General features: G+C 44.0%; 1 protein-coding gene across 3 annotated transcripts in view; it reads right to left on the bottom strand.

Annotated features, from left to right (window-relative positions):
• The window catches only part of LOC107222573 (titin homolog), a 65,723-nt gene that overhangs the window by 8,640 nt on the left and 41,490 nt on the right, over positions 1–15,593 (bottom strand). For all 3 annotated transcript variants that reach the window (XM_046732423.1, XM_046732421.1, XM_046732422.1), the window contains 12 exons: positions 10,897–11,065; positions 8,979–9,024; positions 7,852–7,984; positions 7,110–7,266; positions 6,917–7,045; positions 6,492–6,827; positions 5,948–6,113; positions 5,539–5,692; positions 5,311–5,437; positions 4,859–5,229; positions 3,620–4,798; positions 1,128–1,290 (listed from right to left, as the gene is read on the bottom strand). In XM_046732423.1, coding sequence (XP_046588379.1) covers positions 1,128–1,290; positions 3,620–4,798; positions 4,859–5,229; positions 5,311–5,437; positions 5,539–5,692; positions 5,948–6,113; positions 6,492–6,827; positions 6,917–7,045; positions 7,110–7,266; positions 7,852–7,984; positions 8,979–9,024; positions 10,897–11,065 — 3,130 coding nt within the window. The remainder of the gene's footprint in view (positions 1–1,127; positions 1,291–3,619; positions 4,799–4,858; positions 5,230–5,310; positions 5,438–5,538; positions 5,693–5,947; positions 6,114–6,491; positions 6,828–6,916; positions 7,046–7,109; positions 7,267–7,851; positions 7,985–8,978; positions 9,025–10,896; positions 11,066–15,593) is intronic.

Here is a 15,593-nt window from a genome sequence, read left to right as displayed (position 1 = left end):
GGTTTACAACTTTTTGTACAACTTACTCGCAAATATACCTTAGCGCGAATCCAGCACTGAACTGGTGCGCGTCGCGCACATGTCTGGCTGATACGAGGTTTGTCTACTTGCCACACGGTCTTGCCTTTACGTCGGTATCAAGCTGCTGCGCGCGCATCTCGAAAATTTTATTGCATACGGTATTTGCAGGTTCACCAGTTTGCGACTAGGAAAAAAATAAGATAATACCGGAATCGGCTATTTATGTACGACTTTGCCGAAGATGAAAAATAGTAAAAAATAGCAGGAACTTGTTTATAAAAATTCTACTCGGAGTATAGGTTTCTAGCCGTGATGTGAGTCGTGCGAAAAGCTAAAGATCTGAGTTTTATTTACCGCAAATGGTAGTTCAGGAGCGGAGATTTTCAGCGACGTCTGTTCTCGACGGTTTCACCTAACGAACTGAATAACTCGGTATGTTATCGACGGCTCCTTAGCAGAGAATTGAAAGCTCTTTGAACGATATCGAACGTTCACGCGAGCGTGTCATTTGTACTAATATATGGTAGGAAGGCGCATGTTCGCCTAATTACTTATTAAGTAGTTTTATAATAAATGTCTAACTGTTTCCTCAGAATTTGATTATAACGGACAAAAGTTCTTACGATTACCTCTTTATCAGCAGTATTTATGCTCTCGGTATGTGAACAATTTAAATCAATTATCCGTGGTCTAACTCGTCTCTCATTATTTGGGTCAGCCGAACGATGAACGGTTTTTTCTTCTTCGCGAATCAAAAGTACCCAATAACCGTTAAGATAAAAGGCGAATAAAGTCGTTCCACGATTACTTTTAATTTCCTTTCCTCTCTGCCGATGTCAAAAAATGCCAAAAGATGTCCAACGGTAATGATACTGCACCAGCTTGTGCGTGATCTTCAGAACCTGACATTCATTCCAGGGATACAATTAACGAAGTAAATAGTTTGCGCTGGGCCAAGAGCTCGGTCTCGGATAATGGGTCATTTACTCGAAACTCTTCGTTTCGTAGTATTTTTTAATAAGCGATCGAGAAAAGAAATTCTTAGACAACAATTAGGACGACGTGTCGGAGAACGTTTCAGGACAATAAAAGAAACGTGCAGATACCTTCGACGGCGACACTGGCGTGCTTGAAGTCACGTCCGAGAGCGTTCTCCAACGACACGATGTACTTCCCAGCGTGATCGGCCGTGATGCTGTCCAAGGTCAGGCAGGAAACACCGCCACCGCTGGTGATTCCAACCTTCTCATCAGGGATCAGTTCCCGTCCCTGTAACAAGGGAGAATAATAAGGTTGAAACATGGTTCGATTTTCTATCATGCCATAATATTCCCGAAGCTCCGACCTCGTACGAGATTCTAGAAGGACGCTAAACGCGGTAACAGAATCCTTCGCTGCGCTCAAAGGCGGAACACTGGTGACACTGGAGATGAGCCTTTCTTGGCGAAACGCGAAATGCGAAACCGCGGAGGGTGTCAAGGCTGCATAGCTGACACTCGCCTTCCTTTGCCCTCCCTGATAACTCTGAATTGGCCGATTCGCCCCTCGAGGTTATTTCGAACCTCGAACGGTTCTCGACCAGAAGAGATCGAGCATCATCCTCCTGTCGCAGACTTACGCAATCGCTGCGAATGCCGACTCTCGACTCTTTGTACATTTTGCACTGTTTCGGAATAACCGAGTAACAATGTCGCTGACGTCCGCGTGCCCATGTACCGGCATTGTATGGAAGGCGGAGAAGTTTCTATTGACGAATAACTTGGCAGGACAGAATTCTGTCACCGTTTATTCATACACTGACACGATTTTTATGATAATGCATTTCTGCATTTCTAACACGCCAGAAGTCGAGGGTATTCCTACGTACATGACAGCGATCCGCACCCGGTACGATTCCGTTGCCCACGAGCAGGTAGGTAGCAAGATATACATATGCAACATCTCTGGAATGCAAATTGCCCTAGTGACGTCCTAGTCGCGTACGTGTGTCGACCGAGTGAATGGGAAGACAAAGCGGCTGCCGAGGAACGTCGAGAAAGGAAGAGAAAAGAATATATACGTGGGCGAATTTCACGCCGGTTATTTTTATCGATTGGGAAATTAGCTCCATTTTTAATCATCCTCAGCCTACTTCGTAGCCGCAGCTGTCTCTCGACGACTCGTCGTTACTCGAACCTCTCGAAGTCAGATCAAGTGCACTTTGATTTCTCCGATCGATATAAATTACTCGGTCCCTCTAGTGCTCTGCAGTCCTCGATTGATTCTACAAAAGCTCTTTCATTTCCATATGGAATTTATTCCCCCCTCCCCTCACCGTACACGTTTATACTGACAGAATTATAGCAGCACTCTGACAGCGCAGTCTAGAACCAAGTGACCAATCAGTTGATTTTGCTGATCACGATTCTGTTTCTAACGCTTCCCTTCAATTTGCACAGGAAAAAATTATGTTCCGGATTTTTAATTCGCTTGATTTCAATACAATTGTTTCACTCCTGACAATTTTCGAATGAAATTGAACCGTAAGGTACGGATTGATGTTGAATACTATCGAGGAGGCTAGACTACGAAAATGATCAGTCGAGTGGTGTACTGGTCATAGAAATATTCCCTTCTAAGTTGTTCATAATAAGCGACATCAGTTTGACGCCTCGTATCGAATGACAGTATAAAGAAAACATAAAAAATTTGCATCATACAAAATTAACAGTGTATAGAAATTGAAATCTGTTTGACTGACGTGGGAGGCGAAATAATTGGGTCGCAGTAAACGATCCTCATCAATAACAACGCGAGTGCACAATTTATTGATCCGGATTCACTAGAGACAGGCAGAAGTAACTGAACGATTCGCAAAAGGCTGGCGCACGTCGGCAACTCTGAACGTATAAAGATACTGATAAACACGACAGTGAGATATGCAAACGAAGAATCCCAGGTCGGTTAACCCTTTCAATCATGCAATTCAATTTTTTTTTTTTTTTTGGCAAGGACGTGCAATTATACGTTTCGTACGTGGTTTTCGACAGTGAATGCGAATTTGACGTCTAAAATTTAATAAAACGAAAAATAACCCGTAAAATTGGGTGAAAACTAGGTGAGTTATCAACCTCATCAATGTTTTAGACAGTGTTTTTGATGAGATTTACATGAATATTTATTTTGAGAGAGTACGATTTTAGGCCGAGAATAGATGCAGCCTCCAACATTGTCTATACGCATCCCTAAGGTGGGTGAAAACTACCCCCATGCATTGAATTTTATAAATCTAATGGCCCTTCTGAAATCTCCGTTTGCCAATCAATGAATTCCAAGCATTTTTAGTATACGTTTATCATCAAATTTCTCCACTAACGAATTATATTCACGAAAATATCATGTTTGTTTTTGCATATTTTTACTTATAACAATTATAAACAATTATCAATTTACAAACAGTCCTAATCATTTCAAGGCTTGAGTATTTTCTTACCGAAGAATGCAAAAAAATGCAGGATTTTTAATGGGATATAAAAAAAGGAACAAAAAAGAAAATAAAAGAAAAAGGGCGCCATTATAGTAGCTTTTGTGACCGAAAGGGTTAAAAATAAACTCTCACCGCTCTGAGCCATTTGACACGGGGTTCCGGGTGTCCTTTGTAGGTAGCTCTGAGGACGACGCGGGCGCCCCGAAGAGCCGTGATGTCGGACGGAGCCTTGAGGATGAGGGCGGGTTCGAAGCGTTCGAGACTGGGTCGACGGACCTCGGCGAGTCTCTTCTTGATGTCCTCAGGCGGGGACTGAGACCTCTCGAGAATCCTGAGGCACTTGATGGCCGGCGAGTCGTCGACGACTAGTTGGTCACCGACCGATGATGTTCTGGCGGTGATCAGACTGCCGCATGTTTCCTCTACGAGCATCTTGTCGCAGTTTGACCTTCGCAAGTTTTCCCTGCTTCCAAGTTCACTCTTGAACTTCCTGAGCACCATCTGCACGTTGTCACTGGCCGACGAGAGTATCTTTTCAATCGTACCGTCGTCCTGACCTTCGTCCTTCGTCACCGATTCTGTATCGTCCTTGACCACGACCTCCGCCTCCTGTTTCGCGGACCTGAATACCTCTCCCTGTTCCTTCATTTCCGGCACCGCCATGCTGGGCACGTCGATCACCGGCACGCCGACCATTCTCTCCGGTGATAAGATTCTCTCGGCGACCTCGACCTTCTTTACCGAGTTCGAGGTTAGTGGCGAGAGCGGTGCCTTCTCCTTCAGCTTCTTTACCTCCCTCAGCGACGAACGCGTTTTAGTTAACCTCGAACCAATCGTCGAGGATTTTTCCAACGATTGCGTGCGTCTTAAGCTCGAACAAGCTTTACCCTCCTCACCGTATGGTGCTTTTTTCCTACCTGCGCCTTCTGGGATTACGCGACGCTTAAAAACGGGGGTCCTGGGCGTTGGCCACGTGACCGTTGGGGTGGCAGGTTTGTTTTCTTTACCAGTTCCCGGGTGCTTTGGAGCCTCTCGTTTCTTTTTAACCAACGGTGAGCCGGGACTCGATCTGGTGGAGCGCCTTATCACGTCTCTACGAATAAACGCCGCAGCACCATCGGCATAGTCAGCTTCTTCATTCGCCGGAGATTCCAACCTCGGTACAGAGTTCAAGTCAAAGTCCAGTCTTGCCGTCGCACTGACCGTCGGACCTCGACCTCCAGCTACTCCAGCCGTGCATCGAACCTCTCCAACCTCCCGCAATGACACCCCAGTGATTCGGAGGATGCTCGTTGACCCGTCTTTCTCCATCTGCGAAGGATAACGTTGTGAAATTTCGACGTACTATGTGTTCAAGATTCTAAGACACACCTTGCACTTGGTCAGAACCTTCGCGTCCCTTCCGTTCACCGTCCACTTGAACTCGGCTGGTCTTCCTGACTGAACCCTGGCACAGAATTGTACTGTGGCTCCCTTGCTGGTCAGGACGGAAACTGGCGTCTTGGTAAACTGAAGGGCCATCTTCGGGACACCCTTGTAGTCTTGGACTGCGAAAAGCCCATTCGTCTTTGCCTTTCCGAAATCGTTGCGCACCAGGCAAGTGTACTCCCCGGCATCCTGAGGGTAAACATCCGAGAGGCGAAGGGCGACTCCACCGTCACCGTACACTACGTACCTGTAATAATCGCTGTCCGGAACCTCCCTGCCGTCCTTTAACCAGGAGATGACGAACGGCGGTGTTCCTGTAACCCGTGCAAGCAGCGTTGGCAACGTGAGGTAGGTAAAAAATCGAGATTCACGGTTGGATACGACAATGCACTTACCGGAGAGTCTGACCTGCAGCTCGTAGGAATGTCCCTCCATTACAATGGACTCCTCGGGAAGTTCGTCAACGAATTTTGGCGGGTCTCTGTCAGCCGTTGTAGGGTCATCAGCATCGAGGACTGTGACCTGGTTCAAAGAAGTAGAAGGATCGAGATTTAGGAGGCGTAGAATTTCTCATGCGAAATAAGCTCTTCTGGTCTCACGTAATATAGATAAAACAGTTTTACCAGACAGCTGTTCCTCGTCGTTCCCATGACATTTGTTGCCTGGCACGTGTATTGTCCAGCATCTGTGGCCTTGACTTTCGTAATCTCGACCCGGGTCGTGCGGCCGTCGAAGAATCTCTTGATTCGGTCGGACCGTTCGAGCGGTTTCCCATTTCTGATCAAACACAGAGTTCATGATTTGTTTACTACTAATTTTTACTATTGCAAGAGTAGACATACAAGAGGGATTCTGCGTATAGATTCTGATACAGACACTGTACCGACATTCTTAGCCGCTTCACAGCTTGGACACAAACCCTTTTCTCAGAGTAGCTAAAAATGTCGGTAAAATGTTGGTATTGGGATCTGTACGCATGTCTATTTGCAAGGCTCATAGCTAATCGTTACTGTCGTCATTTTCCATTCCCACCTGTACCAGGAGGGCGTCGGAGACGGTGACCCTCTTATATCACACTGCAACTGCAAACGGCCGTTAATTCTGGCCACTGAGCCGAGTAGACTTCTTCCGAAGGTTGGATACGTCCTGGGTGATGCGCTTCTGGCCCTGATGCCTCGACTGACGGATCCATGGCGACCTGAGGATAAAAAGATAAAAAGTGTTCAAACTTTCGACCGCATTTCAGAGCGATCCATAAGTAGCCAACGCCTGACCGAGGCTAGGGAGCGAATTAAAAGCAGGGATAATTGGTTTTAATTAATTAATCGCACGCTGCGGAGCGCCAAAGGCTTGAGTAATCGGTGATTTCATCTTTTTCACCAACCAAACGACCTTCAAGACGTTTTATAATTGGACTTTCATCAGGGCGAAAACGTTCTCTAATTTGTTATTTCTCCCTACCGCCAGTATCGAGCGAACGCCGAGATCGAAATCGGTTAGATCACGAGCTCTCGCTTAGACGTCACTCACAGCCTCTCCTTCACTTCACCCGACACTCCAACCGTCTCAGACTCACCTATGATCTCGAGCCTGGCAGTCGCCTCGACACGTCCGACGTCGTTCTCCAGGGTGACGCGATAGAGCCCGGCGTCCTCGACGGTTACTTCCGATATCTCAAGCACCCTGACGTCGTCCCGTTCCTTCACGGATATCCTCGTGCTGGGGGTAACCACGACACCGTTCTTGTCCCAAGTAACCCAGGGTGTCGGATGCCCGGAAACGGCGCATTGGAACCGCACGGTTTCGCCCTCTTCGGCGACCCGGTTGTGCGGCACTGCGTAAAACTTTGGCGCCGTGACCTTTAGTCGTTTCGTTTGCGGGGCTTGCGAAGGCGTCCGGAACTCTCTGCCGCCTGGAATCGAAGTGTAAGAGAAAAAAGAACCGTGATAACCGTTCAACAGACTCTGAACGCAACTGATTTTCATCGTCAAATTAACTTACGTGCAACCGACGGCGACAAGCTGCGGATCGGAGTTGACCTTGGGGTTGACCTTGGCGTCGATCCTGCCGAAAGCAGCCCTACAGGCCGCCTCAGGTGCTGACTCAGGGCGTTTTCCTTCTCTTCGGGAACTGAAATCGATTTCATTTAGTTCATATTATCGGCAATTCAACTTGCTATCAATAGTGTGCTCACCGTCAACGACGAGGCAGGCGGATGTGAACGCCTTTCCAAGATCGTTATACGCGACGCAGGTGTACTCGCCCTCGTCTTCGGGATATACGTGCTGGATGCTCAGTTGAGCCGTTTCCCCGTCGAATTCCGTCGTGAAGTCGCCGCCGAGGGGCAAAAGCTTCGAGATTTAGATCAGAAATGCGTTAGGTCAGGCTGCGGGTACCACAGTGGTCCAAAACGGGGTAAGTTGTTTCAAAAATGGCTAGAAAACGGGTATCTCTACTGGAATCGGAACTATTTTTTTTTAAATAATAAGGTTGGAAAATTTGCAGCAGATTATTGGAGCCCGTTTCTTAAAAGAAAAATTTCATTTTCCATAACTTCGACCCCATTTTCGAAAAAATGGCTATGTGAATTCATCTTTTGAGTCGCAAATTTTTCTACTCAACATTTTGGCTTGAATTTTGTTACTCGTGGGTTTTTTGGGCTGCTGATTATGAATCTGAGTAAATCAATCTTATTTCAGGGTTAATTTAAACTGCCAATTTTGGAAAATGGGGTCGAGGTTAAGATAAATTAAATTTATCTATTAAGAAACGGTCTTCGACAATTTGTTCAAAAATTTGTCAACTTTTTTATTGAAAATAAAAGTAATAAAAAAATTCGGCGCAAACGGTCGTTCTCTAGCCATTTTTGAAACAACTTACCCCGTTTTCGACTACTGTGAGGTGTCTGAGAATTAACGCATAGATTCTTTACTCACCCTTCCATCTTTCTCCCAGCGGATATCCGGTACTGGCGTCGCATGCACTTTGCACTCCAAAGTGACAGCGTCACCGTCGCAGCATCTCAGATCTCGGAGTTCTCTCGTTATCAGGGGCAATGTCACGACCTTCCTGCAGTGGAGAGTGATCAAACATTGAGGTTCACGGAGTACTTTTAACTCTCGTACAAGCTTTTGTGAAGTGAAATTTTAACGGGTTTTATCTAGTCTGGATTTTTCAAAAATCGATTTTCTTAAATCTCCGTTTCGTAATGTACATACATGTATTCAAGTATATACGCAGAAAATTTCATAGATACCCAGCAAATATTCTCGAAGTTACGCGCACATTTGCAAAGACGCCCCGGAGCGTTTGAAAGTACTTTTGAAACATTGAACGCATTTTTCTCAAAATTGTGTTTTCAAAGTCGGTGAGCAAGATTATTCGGAAACGGCTGAACTGATCGATCTTAAATTTTTACACAAGCTTTATATCTTTCAGTCCTTAATCGAAGGTGAATATTTTACATTTTATAAACAAACTACGGCGAAAATTTTTATGGATAAGCGAATTTTTTTTTCTGAGAAGCCAGATAATGCCTTACATAAACTAAATCTGTTTTGATTTTTGATTTCGGGTGATCCAGCCAAGAGATATCTTGCTCACCGCAAGACGCCTTATTTAGAGTATAGCAGCTTTAAAAATAATTATTTTTACAACTAAAAAATATCAAATCCAAGTTCAATGTTACGTCACATGTACATAAATTTTCATATTAATAAATTCAATTGTCTCTTCACGAAAAATCCTTGAAAAATCGCTTTTTCCGGCATCCTGACTAGGTATAACCCCTGAATGATCCAGTCTCTTTAACTTGAGAGTCCGATCTTCCGGTCCCAAGAAGATTTGACTTTTGAGATACGAATATAAATTCGTGCGTTCGAAAGCACGAAGCAGACGCAAAGAAGCGAGTGTCCTTTGACGCGAGCTTAGTTTCCACACCGATGATTCGAAACACTTGAACTTTGCAATTGTAAACTGGTCATTTTAACATTTCACTTCACAGCTGTATTACAATACCTCGAGGTTACGTATCATATAGGAGTGATTGAAAAAAAGTACGGACCCGTGTTTGACGGAGGTCTGATCCATCCTGTCTTCTTTGCCCTGACCTGAAAATAGACACCAGTGAAAAGGTTTCGTAAAGTCGAGTGCTCGCTTCGTCACACTCTCGACTCTCATAATGGGGCAGAGACACATCTGTCCGTCACCCACGCGACTCGATCTCTCACGCTCGGTTGTATAATATGCCAAAGCCTAACGTAACATTTGCCTTATTTCTTTCCAACTCGCAAACTCGCGGAGTCTGGGTCATCGGAACTTGCAATTACGTACCGAATACCGTGTGACAAAACTAAAATTGGTGCCACAAAAAAAAAGTTAAAATCATGCGTAAACCCAACGTATCGAGATAAATTGATGTATTGATTCATGCAGATGACGGTGTATGAATAGTTTGAAGCACCCTCAACATCGGCAAACCGATAATTGAACCACGCCGTCAAAGTGGCTAGAGCATCGCATAAATAAACACACGTCCAGTTATGCCCTATTATGTAAATCGTACGAGCAGCCCATTATGCCTTTTACGGTAGAGGCATAAATTTAAAACGTGAGCAATTTTGCGTAAGATTTCCCGCTATTAGATATCTCATCGACGTGAGTGTATCCACGCAAGTTGTAAGTTGACCGAGCTGCTTACATCAATGTTTGTACAGCGTGTGTCAGAGAATTGCTTAACAGTCCTGTAATTAATTGATACAGACCACCTTTGTTTTGGTCTTTCAATTTATATTGTACACGTGTACCGATGCTCAATAGCAAATGGAATTGTTTAAAAAATCATCGCAAAAAGAGTGCCGCCTGCGTAGTAATTGAATAAAATACGAATAAGGAAAATGTTGACACGAACTTGGTAATAGATGTTCGACGATTAATCCGCTGTATAAAATACACACATAACAACGTTTGTAGAAAGGAAATTCAATCGGCGTTTCGCAAGTCAAGCAGAATTGATAAGCAAATCAGAGATGTTTAATCGATATTTTGCATCGTAAAGAAGTTTCACTGCCGCATCCTCGTTTCCTCGTTTCATCAAAAATCTTCCGCACCTGATGACGGGTATTTAGGTGTGTCGTATTAACGCGCCTCGTAAGCGAGTCGCAAGTACGTACCCGCAACGATATGTTTTCCCAGTTTCAATAAATTACACCGCAAATCCCGATGCAAATTTAAATCCATAAATATTAATGTGTGTCACTCTGCAGTATTGCAGCGAGCACCTTCTTTGGTATTTCGTGCTACCGATATAAATGGAGGAGACGGAAGTGCGTACGTGACTCTGATTTTTAATATCTCACATGTACACGTTCCAACACCAATAGCATCTCAATGCACGCTGAATACAGGATTCATACTCAAGCTTCTAAAACCACGGTTATGCGTACATAATTCTGAGGATTACAAACTCTTTTCAAACCAAGTTTAGTTCCATTTTTCATCCCTCCCCCCTCTTCCTCCTCTCCTCCCGAAATGATAAAAATTACAGGGAAGTTGCAGACCGAATACTCAAATAGTTTCGCCTACGGATTAGGCCTCCTTCCAGAACGCGTCTGGCATATCTAATCAACCGATGATACAACCCGGACTGGAATTTCACCTAGGTTTTATTTGTAGCTGAGCCATGTATGATAAAAAACAAGTCGTAGTATGAGAAAGAATGAGGGAAGGACGAGAATGCAAGAAACAAAACGATTCCATGACAAAAATATATTGGTCGAAAAAACAACTCCACATATTTGGATTGCGCAATGGCCGCGTGTTCAACCTCATTTCGAAACGAACCAGGCGCACGTTCGTGCGAATTACTACGTCTATGCATATCTCGCGATCAGTTTTGCGAAGTATTCGTGATTGGGTTTTTTTTTTTTTAAAGTACATACACTCGTTCGGAAGATAAGGAGGAGGAAAAATCGGCGACTAACCTTTGGCGTAGATCTGGAGCGATATTATCGCCTTCGCTTCTCCATGACAGTTCTTGGCGATTACGGTATATGTTCCTGTGAAGTCGATCTTAGCGTAGGGAATTTCCAGACGATACTGCGGTCCCTCGCCGACGCGTCTGAAGTGCGGAGCGTCTCTGTAGTAGTCGGGCTAGAAGCGTAAAGAAAGAAGGAGGAAATAAAAAAATGAGAAACAATTCCTCTCAATAAACGGGAGAAATATCGATCAACAGGAAAGGGGAACGTAAAGACATATTTTTTATCTATTAGCTGGTGCGAAACGCCCCTCAAACTTTTCTCGACTCTGTGATTTGATTATGGAAAGAACGTTTAGCGGTTATCCAATTCCGAGATGGACTTTGTATTATTGCGGTTTGCATGAGAACAGAGCCAGCCGTTGATCGGTGGTAAAATCCACAGAGTAATCAGACATCCTAGTGCGAAATTCAGGGAATTTTTAAACATTTGCTCATTACCGTGAAAACCTCTTGCTCATGATTTTATGGAAAACGTCTACCGCTATTGTAAGAATGACCACAAATAATCAGTTTTCGATTAAATCGATTACTTTTTCCCGATTAATCCGGTCTAATCGATTATTTTTCCTCACAATCGGTTTTTGTTATTCACTCCTATCAACGACGCAATATAATATCAATTTATGTGATTAGAGTATCAATTATTGTCATTGTCTTACTTACTGAGTACCTATTTTATATAATAAGTGAAGAATAAATGAATATTTTTACCTGAAATTAGAAAAAAATTTGAAACGAAGCTATAAATTATCAAGAAACTTTTCCAAAATCAAATTTACCAAATTTTGATTTCGAATGCACCGTTTTAAAAAAATTCGAAACAATCGACAAATCGATTATTTTTTACTAATTTAATCGAGTCATGCTCGATTATTTATTTGGACTCGATCAATCGATGCATCGCTAAATGCCTGCGATACTTTTGTCGCGCCATTTTTACATTTAGTTAAAAAAAAACAAGGACAGTTCGTGCGTTCGTGCAGTTCGTGTAACGTTTCAACAATTCATGGACAGTTGCGCAGTACAACGTCGTTTCTCGAAATAAGAGTGCTTCCGTTTCTGACTTCGTGATACGATAATTAGTTTGTCGAATAATTAGCGAGAACACCGGGAAGGAATCCAGCCCATCATCGTTCACTTGCGCAATTAGTAATCTGTGTCCGTATGTTCTATTAGTTGCACCGCATCGCGTATTCAGCTGCAATGATTTATTTTCCGAGCGTAGAAAGGCGAAAGATAAACTTATCATTAGCTGACGTACGGAATGTGTTCCAGCCGGGCAGACACGCGTGTAAACTTTTCTTCTTATACAACGAACCGCCTGTATCCGTTTCTCTCCTTCTCGCCGCGCGCCAAAATCCATCGACTGGACCTCGCGGTTGCGAAATTATCCGACTTGGCGTTATTATTATAACAATATTCGCACGCGGCGCGCATGCCTATTCCTGGATTTGGAATTGTTTTAGAAATCCAACGATGATTCTGACCAAATCAAACTCCCATCTTAAACAACCATCCTCGGCCTTCTTCCATACATGGTGCAAATTTAGTCAGAGTTATAAATACTCCTATATACCTCGAGTATATCGGCGTACACTCATCGTCTGTCCCGCTTGCCTTAGGTTAGGGACTCGCAAACTGGACCGCCGACTGTTACAGCTGATTAAATCAATTACATACCGGCACAATCTCTTGAAACTTGAAAATCAACCGCGCACGCGCCAAATAATTCGATCTCATTGGTCGGCGAAATCTTACCGCAGCGATATTCTTGTCTGCGATGCAGGCGGGCCAACCTACACAAAATGTGTATGTTTTAATTCTCAAAGAGCATAAGCGTTAAATGCCGACCGTTCTTTGAAGAATCAACTTTCCGATCTAAAAACAAATGCTTCCTAAACCTTTCCGAGTTACTACCTCAATTATTTGAGAATCTAACCTCGAAAATTCGTATCAACAACATCGCGGCTAGAAACAGTTTGACAGCCGAAACTCCGGATGGCCAGCCTGCACGAACAGCCGATAAAACTGGCGCATGCGCAGTTGATTTCTAGGTTTCAAGAGATTGTTCCGATATGTCTCCGTCTTTATTTTTCTTCCGAACTTATCGCCCAAGGTAGACGTGACGAAAAAATAAAAATTGCATTTCCTTTCATAACCCTTATACGGCACACATTCGGCGTCAATTGGTAGTCCTGGGCTCGCGTGACTTCGACCAACGAAAATAAAAGGGGCCCGTTTTAAGCCTGCGGACAATTCTTGCCTTTCGTCTGAGAAAAACTAACTCACCTAGAAGCTAGCGATGAGTCAACGGCAATCGGTAAGGAAAAAACGAGCGTTTGTAAAATTTCTCCAAAAAATTAGGGAGAAATGGCGGACAACGAAAAGTCCCTGCGGGACAAATCGGTTATGGCCTTACGGTGAGGAGGTGGGGGAGTCACCGGTCCCTGTTCCCGGGTCTTGGCGTGGGTAACTTTCGCTCCGTATATGGGCGAAGGCATCTCGATTCTTCCGTCTCTCGCGGCTTATTATCGCGGCGCGGTGTTTTGATCCCTGGTCTCGAGTCCGGGCCCCGATAAATCAAACTCCACGAATCGCCCGACAAATTCTGCGGACCCTGAGGAGATTGGCTCGCGAATAGACGCTCTGATAACAACCCGTGTTTATGCGCCTGGCTAGGCGGATGATTAACGAGTCGCGCATTAACGGCAAAAAGAAAGCGACGATCATCGTCGGCTAATTTTCGCTAATAATTATTGGTCTGCTCCGGTGATACCGAACTCGGAATGTTTGAGGCTGGACTTGGTCCTCAGGCTCTAACGGCGTAGGACTTTTGTTAGGTGGTATTAATGGGTGGGGGTCAAAACTTAGAAGGGTCGATATTTCTGATGGCTAATGTATCGAAATTTCATACACTTTATCTTTCGTTATTTTGTTTTCGCATGTTTGAAATTTCGATACATCGGCCATTCGAAATATCGATCCTTCCAAGTTTTAACCCCCACCCGTATTAATCGGTGGACTCTGCCCCGAAGCGTTCAATTCGAAGGGCTGTGGCTGAGAGAGTTTGGCTTCGAGGCGTATCGAAGTGGTCGAAAGTGCGATGCTGTATCCTTGGCTCGTGATAAGTAATAGTCGCACGTCAGCGGTCAGCCGGAATAGCGCTACGCTGAGTTTAATATGCTAAGCCGGGTGTCAGGATTGACGAGGCCTTGCTCCGGGCGCCTTTCCTCCACGGCGCCAACCACGAATCGACCCAAATTGCTGCTACAGGCTCGAGATCGCGTCCAAGAGTCCGAGGGTGAAGGGCACCCCTATGCAATTTTGGTGTAAACCCGATTTCAAGATTTCAAAGGTTCCACAACATAATGACTTCAAGGGATTTCAAAAGGTATTAAAAGATTTCACAAGGTTTCGATCGATTTCATGGAATTTTGAAGATTTCCAAAGATTTACGGAGGAATGGGTGTAAACCAGATTTTACAAGTGATTAACCGCTCGGGGGTTGAACTAAGGGAACGATCATAAACCACGTGGTTCGTTTAAGAGGGAAGTGTGTGTGTGTGGGGGGGGGGGGGGGGGGGGTTAGAAGAAGCTACTTGGGGACCACATGAGGGGGAGGGGTAGCTTTTATATTCCTTCAGGCCCTTGAAAATAAAGCAATATAATTAGTCATACTTGATTTGAGCGATTTCTTTTCCTTTTTGAAACTCAATAAGACGTATAATATACCTGATTATGTTTATACCTATGCATAATAGTAGAATCAAATAAAATGTACAAGATATTTATTAATATAATAAATTTAATATTACTCAAAAGCCACATGCAATTGGGGGGTTTAAAATGTAGTAAAAATAGAACCACGTGGTTTATGAACGTTCTCTAAACTGAGTCGCGCTGTTCATCGGTTGGTTGAAACGGTTGTTGAAGAGGAATCGGCTTGGGATTTAGTCGAATCAAGTGGCATTGAGAAAACCACTTTCATCTAATCAGTCCACATTCATTGTATAATTGTAATGAAAGCGTTATGTTACGAATTCGCGTTATGCCGACCGCAGGATCCTCAATTGCAACAGAGAATTGACGCGTATTCCCTTTCTACGCTTTGCCTCGACTTGCCGAGTAGTTTAAGAAAAGGAAAGAAAAGGTTCTCGGGTTCCTTCAGGCTTCGCGATGTGCAATCGACAAAGAGCATAAAAGAGCAGATTTTAGTTAAAATTGTGGGAACAGCGGGACACATTAGGTTTTTTCGTGAAATATACTTTGTAAAATGCAGAATTTACTCTAGAAACAGTGAAAACTACTGTGTGCAGAGTAAACTTTGCTACATTAATAGGAAAAGATATAATTAACATGGGTATTTTGTTTTTTACGAAAACCTTGATGTGTAACCCACTTTTCCTGTAGTTTTTAGTATAATTTTCTCCTTTTCTTCTATCTGTGTCATTGTTAATCTGGCGATTTTGTCGCTGTGTGGGAGTGACGGGTGTGGTTCTACACCTCCGACACTGCGGGTGGTTAACGACTACGGGCATTTTGTGTTTCTGATATGCTATCGAGCATGTTGTTGCAGCGATCCAGATGTACTTGTCAGATCGTTAAGGGATCCTGATGTTGTATAAATTAACCGACAGTTAT

The sequence above is a fragment of the Neodiprion lecontei genome, chromosome 2 (assembly GCF_021901455.1).
Source record: "Neodiprion lecontei isolate iyNeoLeco1 chromosome 2, iyNeoLeco1.1, whole genome shotgun sequence".
NCBI classification, from domain to species: Eukaryota; Metazoa; Arthropoda; class Insecta; order Hymenoptera; family Diprionidae; genus Neodiprion; species Neodiprion lecontei.
This window is presented reverse-complemented; position numbering and strand designations above follow the sequence as displayed.